The sequence below is a fragment of the Coenobita brevimanus genome, chromosome 1 (assembly GCF_032717465.1).
Source record: "Coenobita brevimanus isolate Jiangsu-jjx chromosome 1, ASM3271746v2, whole genome shotgun sequence".
NCBI lineage: Eukaryota > Metazoa > Arthropoda > Malacostraca > Decapoda > Coenobitidae > Coenobita > Coenobita brevimanus.
The window spans coordinates 61,132,387-61,148,568 of record NC_136954.1 but is presented as its reverse complement, the minus strand read 5'-3'; the positions used below and the strand labels follow the sequence as shown (position 1 = coordinate 61,148,568).

At 42.9% G+C, this 16,182-nt stretch overlaps 1 protein-coding gene across 2 annotated transcripts in view; it reads left to right on the top strand.

Annotated features, from left to right (window-relative positions):
* LOC145407535 (uncharacterized) overlaps positions 1–16,182 on the top strand; it is a 137,594-nt gene that overhangs the window by 56,379 nt on the left and 65,033 nt on the right. For both annotated transcript variants that reach the window (XM_080279234.1, XM_080278724.1), the window contains exons 9-10: positions 7,386–7,525; positions 7,760–7,938. In XM_080279234.1, the coding sequence (XP_080135360.1) occupies positions 7,386–7,525; positions 7,760–7,938 (319 nt within the window). The remainder of the gene's footprint in view (positions 1–7,385; positions 7,526–7,759; positions 7,939–16,182) is intronic.

Genomic DNA, 16,182 nt, shown 5'->3' with positions numbered 1-16,182 from the left:
TGGGCAGTGAAGGAGGAAGACATTCGCCGGCTCAGACGTACAGAAATGACAATGATTAGGTGGATGTGCAGTGCGTCCCTGCGTCCAAGGCCTGGAGGGGCTGGGTTTACAATGGAAGAGTTGAGAGGTAGGATGGGACTGGAGTGTATTGGTGTTGTGATGAGGAGAGGTAGATTGAGGTGGTTTGGACATGTGGAGAGGATGGGGGATGATAGCTGGGTGAGGAAGGTGAGAAGTGTTAATATTGGGGGTGGGGTTATGAGGGGTAGACCGAGAAAGACATGGGACGAGGTCATTAAGTGTGACCTTAGGGTTAAGGGACTGAACAGGGAGGCTGCAATGGATCGTGCAGCATGGAGAGCCGCCATTAGGTGACCAAGGCCGACACATGCAAGCATGTTGGAGCCTTTAAAAACGAAAACGAAAACGAGTAATGAAAGTGAAAGTTACACTTCAGCATGTATGAATACTATGAGTTATGAGAGTGAGTTATGAGAGTGAAGGTGAGAGTGACATTCACTCTCAATGCTAGTATACAGGACGAGAAAGTGAATGCTATGTATTTTACTGAAAGAGAAATTGAATGCCTACAGTGACAATAAACTACTATTACTGAAGGAAACTTATGGATAAAGACTGTAGATATATATAAGTGTTATATAATAATAGAAATATAAACTGTGAGTGTTTTTATGAATAATAAATGACAGAACACCAGCGGCGAACGATGTGAAGTGGGAAGGTCATACGCCGTCGCAATTTTCATTGCTTCACAGTATTTTTTTTTTTTTTTTTGGAGTATGGATTCCAAACTATTTGAGAATCATAGATTAGTGTTTGATAATATCAGGCTGTGGTAATCATATTACGGGTTGTTGGGAAGTGTAAAGTGGAGACTTTGTTACCCAACTTCAGAGGTCTCCACAAGTCCTACGGTACTCGACGAAGGCTCAGCAAACACCCTAGGAGAAAGCTTAAGGTATGTGCCATAAGCATATGTGATTTTAATATTCTAGGACTAATAACTGATTTTTGGCAAATATATTTAGAGAGTCTGTCGGAGTGCGAATATGCCCACGGGAGCCGCAAGTCAAAGCAAAACAAGCCCGTGGTTAAGGGGTTAACCCTTTCAGGTCTTAAATAGGTCCCAAGGTCACGTTTGACAGACCTTTTTTTTTTTTTTTTTTTTTTTTTTTTTTAAGTCAAGGTTTGCAAATAAAGAGAAAAGTTTCATATTCATGCATAGGGAAGTAATACACATCTGCCTATAAAACATTAGAGCCCTACTTGCCATACAAGTGCTGCAAGAATGATGGGAAGTTGCATAGCAAGTGGTGTGTGGTAGCGTGTGAGTATTGCCGTCTCGGTGGGTAGATGATTTCTTGGTGTGTAGGCGACATGATTGCATTGTTTGTTTCCATGTTTTTCCATAAAAAACTGCACTAATATATGTACATTATATCTCACGTGATTTGTGAATGATTCTTGAGATGTTTTCTTTACAAACAACAAACTAAACAGATACAAGATCCCTCTTAAACTATCACTTACTTACTTACTAGTTACTTTGATCTTATTTTGCTTAGTACTGTCCAAGGCTGTGGGGGTGAGGACGTGGGGGTAAGCCTACGAGCTTGCCTTTTGTATGTACGTATGTTTATTTTGTTGTAGCTAACTATATCATCCTGTGTACATACAGGCAGCAGTTGAGACAGTGATCAAATATTTATTATTTCTCAAAATTGACGGTGTTATAAGTATAACCAGGAAATGTGAGAAACTCATGAAATATAAATCAGAAAAAGTAAGGAGACACTAACAATCATTTGTCAGTGAAAAAGGCAACACTCACTGCACATGTATGTCTGCACGATAACAAATAAATGCATGGTACGTGTATAAAAGGCATCAGAAACAACCTTAGAAACCTAAAATCATAAAACTGTATTTATTTTCCCTCAATTAGACACACTAACATCCAGGAAATGAATAACTATTGAGACATACAACGCCAAATCTCTTGCTTGCCTGTGACGTGGCAGCTATATGTGTAAGTGAGAGGCAGGGGGTGGGGGATTGGAGGGAGAGTGGAGGGTGGAGGGTGTGAGGTAGAGGGGTGGGAGATCAGTGGGAGGTAGGAGTGTGGAGGAAGTAGGGGATGGGGGATTGGAGGGAGAGTGGAGGGTGGAAGGGCAGGAGGTAGAGGGGTGGGGGATCAGTGGGAGGCAGGGGGGTGAAGGAAGGGGGATATGAAAGGGAGGTGGAAGGGCGGGAGGTAGAGGGGTGGGGGATCAGTGGGAGGTAGGGAAGTGAAGGAAGGGGGATATGAAAGGGAGGTGGAAGGTGAGAGCTATGTATCCTCCAGAGCAGTAAAAATATATTGCAAACAATATTCTTTTGCTAAATGAACTGATACCAAAATTGTAAAATATACTGCCAGATCAGCAGTACTGTATAATAGAACCAATATTTGCAACGAAAATATTGTGATCTGCAAAGGCCTGGTAGAAGCAGAGGGGGTCTGGGGAGCGGCTCGTATCCTTATTTCATTCACCAGCCTCACGCAACAGTTTTTATTCATGCCTAAATATGGTGCCACGGGAGTGGCTTGGAGACCTCTACCGAAAAAGCCACTATAGTGGCCAGGAGCCCTGAAAGGGTTAAATATGCTTTACTAATTTCTATTCCAGGTTGTTGTGGTAGGTGGGGGTGCTCACCATCCACTCACTCGATGTAGTGATGCTCTTGGGTGTCCACCCTTTCCTCTCCTCCATCCTTCTTTCCTTCCATCCTCTTCTGTTTTTCTTTCCTTCATTCTTGCCTCGTCTTTCTGTCCACGGGTGACTTTACACTCCCTCTTCTGTCTTTGTTTCCTTCATTCTTTCCTCTTCCTTCTGCCTATGGGTGACTCTACACTGAGTGACAAGCCAAATCGTTTTCTGTACACCAGGAAACCATTTACTATGCTGGGTGGTAACCATATAACCAAATTTTGGCACTTGGTGGTTTAGTGATAATTACAGCGCTTCAGTCGGATTGAGCCGGTGAAGGTTTATATCCAAGGGGTGGTTGGGGTTTATTGCTCACACAGTGCCACTCAGAGATGAGTGAGGCTGGTCACTCTCATCTTAAATGTCAGGACCAGCTTGCCTATCCCCAGGCCCCTACACTCCTCATGGGGCAACATAGGATTGGATGATGATGATATTAGTGTTCACTGGTGACCAGTTTGATGTAAGTTTGAGGGTAAGGGGGCAACTTTTCCAAGATGACAGACCCATTGGTAATTTTCCCCTTAAGTTTAGATATTTCTGGTTTATGGAATTCTCAAATCTCAGCATGTACTCAGCCCCTTAAAGTCGTGATTTAGAAGATTCCATCATTTTTTATTGTACTTAAAGGGAGACCCATCATAGTGAAAGGGTAAATAATCACCACCAATCTTGGGTGGTGGTGGTGGTGGTGGTAGTAGTAGCAATAGTAGTAGTAGTAATTGTAGTAGTAGGTCATCCTCCGTTTGTCTGGTTGAGTAGACCCATCAACTGCAAACAAGCAGTTGTCCATGCTGGGCTGGCCCATGGAGTGAACTGATGTTCTCCTGTGATGGACAGTGCTGTGCTGTGACAAGGCTTGGGGATATGCATGGAGGTTTGGTTTCTAGATGGATGCTGCATTTGCATCATTCCACCCAGTTCAACAAGAGTACCATAGTAGGTGGCACATTACCATATTATTTGGTTATATGGTTAACACCCAACATTTTAAATGGTTCGCTGGGTTACAGGGAACCATTAGGCCTGTCACTCAGTGTAGAGTCAGCTGAGGAAGAAATAGGAAGTTATACATCAAGTGAGTGGGTGATCGTCACCACCACCTACTAATGATCATGGGTAATTTGGAGTGTTAACCCCATCATTATGAGATGACTTTCATTAACTGAGTATAGTTGCATGGTATTTGAATGAACACCATAAAACATTATATGGCACACTCAGACCTTGAGTAATGCGGTTTTGAAGTTATGGGGGCACCAACTCCGCAATACACTTTGAGCGAAGCCCTGTCCACACAAGGGGTCATGTAGTGCTCTCTGTTGTGTATCATGTTGCCCAGCTTGGGTTTTCATGTCACAGAGGGTCTGTGCTGTGTGCTTGCAAATCTGGCTGAGGGGCATTTCATGGTGACAGTGCGTACTATGATTACCTCAATAGCTGTCTTGCCTCCATTGAGAGTAAGTCTTGTTTGCACCACATCTTCATTTCCTGTTCTTTTCCTTTTTGGCATAACATAGTGCCACAATGCTCCACATCAGTCTCTTGAACTGCTGCTGTGTTGGTATCCATCTTCCTCCTCTCACAGCTCAAAGGTAGCTGGCGTGTGGCCCATTGTGCTAGTGTGGACATCATTGGTCTCAGAAACATGAGTTGGGCATCATGACTCGCAACAGAGCATGACCTCTAGTGTGGACAGGGCTTGTCTCAAGGTTATGTGGTTCATTCCTGCACAGTGATGTCACGCGCTTGGCTTGCCATGTTTCATTTCTTCACTCAGCTTTCGTCATACACAGTCATCTTGACTCGACTCCCACGGTCTCACAGCTGCATTGCCACTTCACTTCTCATGTCTCACCACGGTCTAGCCCCGTAATTGTGGTGTACTTTTTTTGTGTTTTTGAATGTTGAGAGAGGTCATTGCCCTTAGCAGAGCTTTGGCAACAGCATCAGTAGTAGGGGAGTGGGGGGAGAATGTCGCGGAGATATGTAACATCATCATACCGGTACACTGCATAATTTTGTTACTTTTGTGTTAATGTTTTTAAATGTCATATGATGTTATAGTGATTACATAATGGTGGGTGTCAGTCAAGATCATTGTGGGGTGGGTGGGCAGAAGGGGTAAAAGTTGGACTTTTGGAAAGTGGTTAGGCTGAGTTGTGCAAGAATACATGTGAACATGTGTGAGTAACGTGGTTTTGAGTACCGCAGTTCATGTAAAGGCTATAATAACCGTTTTACTTGAGGTTTGAGTGTCTGTCTGTCTGCTTTTAGGTACTTTTTTTTTTTTTTTTTTTTTTTTTTTTTTTTTTTGCCAGATGCCTTAATCCTGTAAGGGGTGGCCACAAACAAAATACCTCCATGTCTCCCTGTCCCCCGCCATTTCACTTCCCCGCTCCCAGTTCACACCCCCCTCTCTCATATACCGGTACCTCTCCACTCCATCCCTCCATCCCATCCTTGGCCTTCCCCTCCCTCTTCTCCCCTTCACCTCACTCACATACACTCTCCTCATCAGTCTCTCATTCTCCATCTTCTCCACATGGCCAAACCACCTCAGTGTGTTTCTCCAAACGCTTCCTATCACATCCACACCATAACATTCCTTCACTTCCTCATTTGTCAGTCTGTCTCTCCATGTGACTCCACATGCTCCTCGTTAGAATAACAATGTCAGTGAAGGGCAGTGAGGTAGTTTATGTGCTCCTTAACCCGCCCCATCCCGACCACTTTTCCACCACTGACTCCCCCCAATCCCAACCATTTTTGGATTTTTTATTTTTTTTGGCTCAAACCTCCGCTTTTGGTGAGAAACATTGAAAAATCATTGAGAAATCACTCACCTGAGGTTTAAAATACTCGAAACAGGTAGCAGCACCACCTCACCTTACTGTGTTTTCTATCAGGCTGTCTCCAAAGAAAACGAGTACTATGGGAGTGTAACCATTCCATACCACTCATAAACGGTATTTATTTATTTATTTGGTACGAATTTATATGTTGTACGAGAAAATATTGGTTTTCACACAGTAATATAGGCAATGTAAGCATTGTTTCACTCATGACACACATCAACATACCTGACCTTTTTTGGCGACATTACCTGATCATCATTTCTGACTGTTTCTTCCTCTAATGCTATGTAAAGTTTGTCCTCCACGTTGTCATCGATTGGGGAATCACTCTGGCCCTGAATTTTGTACCTTGGCATGCCTTGGCTTTACTGGCCAGGTCACTGGTAACAGGTGAATTGCAGAGACAATGGCATGTGGGGGGGGGGGTCATGCTGGGTAAGGCATTGTCAATGCCTGGCATCTTGTAGAGGAAGGTGTCCCGTGTATGCGTACCAAAAATCACTTGCGAAAATTGAAAATTGTGCAAATTAGGGACCTTGCAATTGATTCGCGTTTATGTATGTCAACGGGATTGGCAGTGACAAAACGTGTGGACATTAATTCACTTTGACGGGACGCTGCGGTTTAATGATGTCACCTCGAAGATGAGTGAAGTTGTCTGATAGCAACAAGAACATCCCCCCCCACCTGTAATAGGGCAATTTGTAGCTCATTTATTGTGAAAAACTCTTAAAGTCAAGAAAATCATCTTGAGGTAACAAGAATAAACTGAGAAAAAAGTGTCATTGTATGGAAAGGGTAATTGAGATTGTTCTAAACTTTTCAGTATGAGAAATCTTTAAACAAGTTAAAATTATAAGCCGTGCACTCAACGTGGTATGGTAAGTGGGGGCACTCACCATTCACTCACTCGATGTGCCCTCAGGCATTTATCCTTTCCTCCCTTCCTTCCTTCTTTTCTTCCTCCTTCCTCTTCTTTCTTTCCTTTATTCTTTTCTCTTCCTTCTGTCCACAAGTGACACAACACTGAGTGACAAGCCAAATGATTTCCTGTACACCAGGAAACCATTTACTATGCCGGATGGTGACCATATAACCAAATTATGGCGCCTGATGGTTTAGTGGGCAATTAAGGTGCTCCAATCGAATTGAGCCGGTATAGGTTTATTTCCAAGGGGTGGTTGGAGTTTATTGCTCACGTAATGCCACGCAGGGATGAGTGAGGCTGGTCACTTTCATCTTGAATGTCAGGACCAACTTGCTTAGCTCTGGGCTCCTACACTCCTCATGGGGTGGCATGGGATTGGATGATGAATGGATAGATGGATCAGTTTATTCAGCACATGGTAGACTTTTTGAATTTTAGGGATGAGATAGAGATCTGATAAACCTCTTAAGTATGAGGGGCTTTCCCTAAGGTGAATAAAATCTTCTGGTAGCAACAAGAATAAACAAAAAAGAATGTCACCTTGATGCAAGGGATTAATGATCAACTATGAATCACAGGTACTTTAAGGAATTAACCCTCTCAGGGTGCAGAGAACTCAAGTTCTTTGTTCTATTTCAGCTAATGCTGGGCACTTTTATTCATCCAAGGGTGAGTTCACGTGTAGGAGCCATAGAGTTTTAATGATGGGAGTTAACCCAGTCTAGAATTGAAGAACTCATGTATTCTTTCATACTAAAGCCAGGTGATTTGATTCAGCTAAGAGTCTGTATAGGAGCATAAGAGTTAATGATCTGTCACTACTCCTAGGTACTTTGAAGAGGTAATGATAGACCCAGCAGAGGAGATCACACCAGCAATGGTGATTGCTGAGACCCTGGCCAAGTTCTGCCTCCAGCCACTGCAACACATTGGCTCTGAGGTGGCAAAGCTCATCACAAACTTCTATGGTGAGTTGTAATGTGTCACTTATGTCTCATCATCTGTTTATCTGTTTTATATATGTAAACTTCTGTGGTGAGTTCAGCCTTCCTCCATTATGTATTTTCATTACCATGCACACCATCTGTGCCTCCACTCATAACTTTAGATATTCCTTACTGCACAGACTCTCAGGGAACCCTGTTAAATGCCTTCTTCAAATTCTCAGAAACAAGATACCAGTAAAATTTTATCATTTCCAGGCAATGTACCCCCAATTTATCACGTCCCTGCAACAATAGTCTTCCTGGTCCTCCTTGTTGTTGTCCTCTTCTATGCTTTTGGCTATGGGATTGATTTTCCACTGTGGCTTGGTGGTATCCGACCCACATACAGGACCAGCGTGGCTGACACAAGTGAGGTAGACCGCATTACACGTGAGGTAAGGACAATGAAATTTAGTTTTTAGGTTTTAATGCTAACCCCTTTGCTGCATCAGGTCTCCTCAAAGCTGAGAGAAGTATGGGAGATGTTGTATGCTAATGAAATGGTGTTGATTGCAGAGAATGAAATGGAGGCAGAGGAAAGATTTAGGAAATGAGATGGAGTGGAACATAGGGGTATGACAGCAAACACAGATAAAACAAAGTGATGATATCTAGGGCTGATGGCAGTACTGTCAGAGCAGAGGGAGAGTGACCATGTGCAGTTTGCCACAGGGGTGTGGTAAGTAACTCCATAGTATGCAGGTTTGTGATTAAGTGGGTGTGTAAGACATGTAGTATTAGAGGTACACCAAAATAGTACCGATTTTGTGTGTGTGGTGTGTCTTGGAGAGCATTTAGCTAGAGATTGTCAAGCATGAAAGGATTGATCTTGCTGGAGAGTCTGTTGAATGTGTGGAGGAGCTTTGTTATATGGGGGACATCATTGTGTGCTGGAGGTATGGCTGGGGCTGGCTAAGGTAAGGAGTGAGTGGAGAAAGTTGAGGAAGTTGTTGCCTTTCCTAAGATTGACAGGGCCCTCCCTTTGTGCTAATGGATCTTTGTATGTTAGGAGTGTAATGCCCTATGGTAGTGAGACTGTGGCAGTAAAGGAAGAGGATATCTCTAGGCTCAAATGAACAGAAAAACAGTGATTAGAGGCCTGGGGGGGCTAGGATTGTGACTGAATAGTAGAGAGGAAGGATGGGACTTGAATGTATTGATGTTGTGATGGGGAGAGGTAGATTAAGATGGTTTGGGTATGTTGAGAGGATGAAGGATGACAGGTGGTTGTGGAAGGTGAGAAGTGTGAATGTCTGGGGTAGGGTTGCAAGAGGCACACTGAAAAAGTCCTGGGATGAGGTCCAAGAGTGTGCCCTCAGGGACAAGGGACTGAATAGGGAGGCAGCTAGAGATCGAGCAGCGTGAAGAGCCACCATTAGGTGTCCAAGGCTGATGCATGTAAGCATGTTGGAGCCTTTAGTAATGAAATGATACATCCATCTTTCCATCATCCAATCCTATGTTGCCCCGTGAGGAGCGTAGGAGCCTGGGGCTAGGCAAGTTGGTCCTGACATTTAAGATGAGAATGACCAGCCTCACTCATGCCTGAATGACATTATGTGAGCAATAAACCCCAATCACCTCTTGGATATAAACTTACACAGGCTCAGTCCAATTGAAGCGCCTTAATTACCCACTAAACCACCAGGTACCATAATTTGGTTATATGGTTACCACCCAGTGTAGTAAATGGTTTCCTGGTGTACAGGAAACCATTTGGCCTGTCACTCAGTGTAGAGTCACCCATAGGCAGAAGGAAGAGGAAAGAATGAAGGAAAGAAAAAGAGAAAAGGGAGTGGAAAGTCACCAGTAGGCAGAAGGAAGAGGAAAGAATGAAGGAAAGAAAGACAGAAGAGGAAGAGAGGAAAGGGCAGACACCCAAAACAGCATTACATTGAGTGAGTGGATGATGGCGCTCCCACCTTCCACCATGCGATACAGTGTAACCTTATTCAGGGGATTAACAGATCTACTATATACTGAATAAATTGACTTTGTGTGTGCACTGGTATCTGCAAAGTTGATGGATTTATGTACCAGGGTGATGAGTCCACCGCCACCACCGTCAGCCTGGTTTTATCGAGTGGTGGTGAAGTTATGAAATATTGGGGACATTGAGAGCAATCCAGGACCCACCAACTCACTTGATGTAGTGCTGCCTACTTCTTCCATAGCCTTTATCATTCTTTTTCTGTGCCTGCACTCCTCTCTTCCTATTTCTCCCATCTTTCCTGTCATTTCTTATTGCTTTTCTTTCCTTTACAGGTGGCTTTACATTAAGCGACAAGCCAAATGGTTTCCTGTAAGCCAAGATGCCATTTACAATGCTGGGTGGTAACCATATAACCAAACCATACGTGCTCCCTAAGTGCCAACAAGTGGGTTGGAGGAGGGTTAGTGCCCTTCCCGTAAAACAATTAACTCAAAGTCAGATGGCCACCTCTTACGGGATTATGGCATCTAGCAAGAGATAGATAGACTGTTGGTCCCTGTTGAATTATTGTATATGATATATGGGGGTGCTCACCATCCACTCACTCGATGTAGTATGGCTCTTGGGTGACTGCCCTTTCCTCTCTTCCTTCCATCCTCTTCTGTCTTTCTTTCCTTCGTTGTCTCCTCTTCTTTCTGTCTGTGGGTGACTCTACTCTGAGTGACAAGCCAAATGGTTTCCTGTTCACTAGGAAACCATTTGCAATGCTGGGTGGTAACCATATAACCAAATTATGGTACCTGTTAGGGTTTAGTGGGTAATTAGGCTCTCCAATCGGATTGAGCCTGTGCAGGTTTATATCCAATGGGTGGTTGGGATGTATTGCTCACATTATGCCACTCAAGGATGATTGAGGCTGGTCACTCTAATCTTAAATGTCAGGACCAACTTGCCTAGCCCTGGGCTCCTACGTTCCTCATGGGGCAACACATGATTAGATGATGCTGATGATGATATATGTGACTTCTGTTGGTCTGGCAGAATGGTTATTCTGGCACGGCTGTGGAGCCAAGGGTGCCAGAAAATCGGTGGTCTACTTGTAGGAAGAGAAATGCAGAACTACCTTTAGAATTGTTGTGCACACATCAGTGAAATGAAGCATTATGGTCATCTTGTCCAGATTCATCTGACAATGGTTGTCTGATAACCTGTATTGCATCACATTTTCCATTCTTTTTCTGGATTGTACCTACTCTATTTAGGCTATTAGTAGGAAGTTGGATTAGGGTGATTATGATTTACTGAAGGAAATAGTCATGGCCCATTTGCTGTGTGGCAAGGTGTACTGTTGTCCCTGTGGAAATAGTAGGCTTTGAAATATGGATGTGTTAGAGTTGTATGGAGGATGAGAATTTTGGACAGTTGAGGTAGTTATTTGGAAATTCTGAATCCTTCAGTGATGAGTTAATGAAGGTGCAACTCATTTACACTTCACATTCCAATGATATTTCTCTTACTTTTGTGGTTTTCCTTTGCCCTGTTTATGGCTCTTGCACACCTAATTTATATTGTATTGTATTATACAAGTATTGTATTATGTTTGGTAGGTGGGGGTGCCCATCATCCACTCACTCGATATAGTGCTGCTTTGGATGTCTGGTCTCTATCTATCTATCTATCTATTGCCAGACGCCTCAATCCCGTTTGGGGTGGCCACAAACAAATCGCCTCCAAGTCGTCCTGTCCCCCGCCATTTCACTGCCCTGCTCCCAACTCACACCCCTCTCTCTCAAATACCTCTCCACCCCATCCCTCCATCTCATCCTCGGCCTCCTCCTCCCTCTTCCCCCCTCCACCTCACTCACATACACTCTCTTCGTCAGTCTTTCACCCTCCATCCTCTTCACATGGCCAAACCACCTCAGTGTGTTCCTCATAACGCTTCCACATCAACACCACAACGCTCCTTTATATCCTCATTCGTCAGCCTGTCTCTCCACGTGACTCCACAAGCTCCTCTTAAATACAGGTAACTCGCACAGAACACGTGGGTTTCGTTCCTACCGTGCCGTGTTAGGTGCGAAATCGCGTATATTTAAACTACTCCATATTTTGCTTCCTAGACCCCCCAAATGTGTTGTTTTGCTGTTATCTGTCACTGGTAATCACTAGAAAGCACTTTAAGTGGTTAGAAGGTTTATTTAATGTTATAACTCACAAATACAGTACTCCACAGCAAAACTTCAACACACAAATACTGTACGTAAACACAAGGAAACATTCCGACGCCGATCATAGGTAATCATATAAATCAGGTTAACTGCCAGTGCTTTAACTTACAAGCACATATCAGAACAGTACATATTTAACTTAGAAATGCAGTGCTGTGATATCGAATGATTTCAGTACATAATCTGTTAGGAATGGCTGGAAAAAAAAAATGTTATGAATACATTTTCACCTTTTTTATATATGTTTATGGTAGTTTCGAGTTATTTTTTACGTTATCGTTGTGCCCATGCTTGGAAAAGGGAGCGAAAGAGTTGAATTTTCAGTCCTAAATGAGAAAACTGCACGTCCTCCAAGGCTAGACTCTTCCACGGGAGAATAAAGTGGAGGGTCAGTCCGATTAGCAATAAGGAAGTTGTGTCACAACTTCCAGCTCCCACACCACGAGTATGGCTAAAAATAGAATCGTAATGCAGTTTCAGAACTAACAATGTCTAATTATTACAAATACAGATACAAAGCAGAAATAAATACGTTTACAGACGGGGAAAACGTACTTCTTCCGTCATAACATGTTCATCTTTCTCTATCATTTTACCTTGTTATTTTCGCAACATATATTGCTGTCTCGTAAACAGGGTGGTTGTTTGTGTTTTGCAAGGGAGGAAATTGTATTTTCTGTCTGGGTCGAGATAATGGGTGTAACTATGTGTGGTTAGGCATGGCCACGAGCGAAAAAATCGTACATCCACTGATCACGATATCAGGTGGTGAACTGACAGATGACACATGAGAGGGTGAAGTCAAGGTCAGTCTCATGTCCCAGATTTTCGTTCACTTCCCGAAAGTTTTCACAGTTTTCTACAATTTGCATTGCATTAAATGATCCAAACCATTACAGCAAACCTGAGCAAATAGGTAAAGATACCAAGACAAAAATGTATTTTTCTCTTATTATAAGACTTTAACGAACAAACTAAAAAGGCAATATTCCGACGCCGATCATGGGTAATCATATAAATCAGGTTAACTGGTTACAAGGCTTTATTTAATGCTTTAATTGCTTACAAGTACATACCAGAACAGTAAATATTTAACTTACAAATACAGTACTGTAGAAGAGCAGTACAGTAAGAGTTTAACGAACAAACAAAAAAGGCAATATTCCGACGCCGATCATGGGTAATCATATAATTCGGGTTAACTGGTTACAAGGCTTTATTTAATGATTTAACTTTATTTAAGTGCTTACAAGTACAGTACATACGAGAACAGTAAATATTTAACTTACAAATACTGTACAGTACTGTGGAAAAAACGAACAAATAAAAAAGGCAATATTCTGACGCCTATCAGGTAAACTGGTTATAAGACTTTATTTCTTGCTTTAACGTTATTTAATAGTACTTTAAGTTGCACATAAACTTACCAGAACAGTACAGTACTCTAAATATTTAACTTACAAATACTGTGCTACTGTACTCGGGAATGTCTCACTCACTGAATAATTTCCCACCTAGATCGTCACACAATCAAAACAAACCGCGCGATGCGGTGATGTTCGAGGATTTGATCTTTCAGAGGCCTCTCCTGCGTTAATTTGTAGTTTTCATGATGGTTTTTTAATCTTACGTTGTCTTATATGTATCCCAGCCCTTACCGTGTATAATTGCGAGCGGTGACGTTCGAGGATTTGATCTTTCAAAGGCCTCTCCTGCGTTAATTTGTAGTTTTCATGATGGTTTTTTAATCTTACGTTGTCTTATATGTATCCCAGCCGTTACCGTGTATAATTGCGAGCGCGTTCCGTGAGATCGTGTTCCGTGCGAGTTACCTGTAACTCATTTCCACTGCTCTCACTCTTGACTTGTGTCCTTCCAATAATGTCCAAGCTTCACTTCCATACGTTAGAGTTGGTATCACAATACTGTCATGTAGTAACTTTTTCACTTCCATGCTCACTTCCCTGTTTCTTATCACTGCTTTCAAAGAACCAGCAACCTTTCTTCCCTGCTGTACCCTTTCAAGCACTTCACCCTCCAAACCTCCATACTTACTCATCACACTACCCAAGTACTTAAACGTACTCACATTTTCCAATTCCTCACCATCCAACCTCACTGTACATTCACTAACTTCACCTCTCTCACAGACCATCACTTTACTCTTCCCTACATTCACCTTTAGATTCCATTTCTTACACACTGTCTCAAACTCATCCACCAAGCCTTGCAGCTCCCCTTCGTCTTCACTTAACAACACAGTATCATCTGCAAACAACAGTACAGGGAGTTTTCAAACACTATCCTCTCTCACCAGAGCCACTCCAACATCCACTAACCTACCTTGTACCTCTTTTATTACCCCATCCATGTACAGATTGAACAGCCATGGAGACATGACACATCCCTGTTTCAAACCAACTTTCAAAGAGAAAAATTCACTTAGTTCACCATCCACACGCACTGCAGCCTTCGCACCATCGTACATACTCTTCACAGCATTCAACAGCTTCCCATCTACTCCATATATTCTTAACACTTTCCACAATCCTTGTCTATCCACCCTGTCATATGCTTTCTCCAAATCCATGAAAGCCGCATACGACTTCTTTCCCTTCTCTAGAAACTTTTCCACTAAAGATCTAAGAATGAATATCTGATCTACACAACCTCTTCCCTTCCTAAAGCCTCCCTGTTCTTCTCCAACTAATTTCTCTGTTCTTTCTCTAACTCTGTCTATAAGTATCCTACCATACACTTTTCCTATTATACTAAGAAGACAAATGCCCCTACAGTTACCACACACTTCTTTTTCCCCTTTTCCTTTGTATAAGGGAATAATTATACCTGACTTCCAATCCTCCGGGACTCTACCTTCCTCCCAGGCCAATCTGCACATCTTCCACATCCATTCTACTACTATCTCTCCCCCATGCTTCAGCATTTCACCACACACTCCATCAATTCCTGGGGCTTTCCCCAATTTAACTTTCTTCATTGCTTCCACAACTTCTTTCATACTGATTTCTTCCTGTCTTCTCACCTCCCTCCTTCTCCCAGCCATTCCCCAGCCACTTATACTCGCAAGACTACTATCCTCTACGTTCAACAATTCCTTAAAGTGTTCTCTCCATCTGCTCACTTTGTCTCCCTTCTCCACTAGTAATCTACCATTTTTATCTTTCACTCCCCTGCTAACTTCACTTCCACCCTGTCTTACTCTTTTCACTTCTCTCCAGAACATTTTCTTACATTCCCTCCACTTTACACTCAAATTCCTTCCAAATTCCTCATCCACTCTCTTCTTACTCTCTCTTACTAATCTTTTCACCTCTCTCTTTCTTTCCACATATAACTCTCTCTTCCGCCTCTCAACTTCTTCCACGCCCCTATTTCTCATCCATTCATTGTATGCTTTCTTCTTTTGTGCCACAGCCTGTTTCACCTCTTCAGTCCACCACGCTGTTCCTTGCACCCCTCTCCGTCTTCTCTTCCTTCCACACACCACATCACATGCTGCACATATTTCTTCTGTAAATATCTTACACACACTTTCCACATCTCCCATCTGCTCCAGTTCATATTTGCCCAATTGTTCCTCCACTTCTCTCTCATACTCTGCCTTTTTCTCATCCTCTTGTAACCTTTCCACTCTCCTTGCAACTACTCCTTCCTCTCGTCTTTCCCTTCTTCTATTCCTCCATCTTACTTGCATTCTAATTCTGGCCACCACCAAGTAGTGGTCAGAAAGTCTGGTGTTTCCTCTTTTCCTTCCTTCCTTATCTGTCTTTCTTTCCTTTATTCTTTCCTCTTCCTTCTGCCTACAGGTGACTTTACACTCCCTTCTGTCTTTCTTTCCTTCATTCTTTCCTCTTTTGCCTGTTGGTGACTCTAAACTAAACGACAAGCCAAATGATTTCCTGTACACCAGGAAACCATTTACTATGCTGGGTGTCAACCATATAACAAAATTACGGTGCCTGATGGTTTAGTGGGCAATTGAGGTGCTTGAGTTGGATTGAACGTGTGTAGGTTTATATCCAAGGTGTGGTTGGGGTTTATTGCTCATGCAATGACACTCAGGGATGAGTGAGTTGGTTACTCTCATCTTAAATGTCAGGACCAATTTACCTTGCCCCAGCAATGACCTGCCCCACCCAGTGCTTCATGCATGGATATTGGTTTGGAAGACTTTTTCAGTGCAGGGTGAAAATCCATCCATCCATCATCCAATCCTACATTGCCCCATGAGGAGATTAGGAGCCCGGGGCTAGGCAGTTGGTCTCGACATTTAAGATGAGAGTGACCAGCCTCACTCATCCCTGAGTGGCATTACATGAGCAATCAACCCCAACCATCCCTTGGATATAAACCTTCACCGGCTCAATCCGACTGGAGCGCAATAATTACCCACTAAACCACCAGCTGCCAAAATGTGGCTATATGGTTACCACCCAGTATAGTAAATGGTTTCC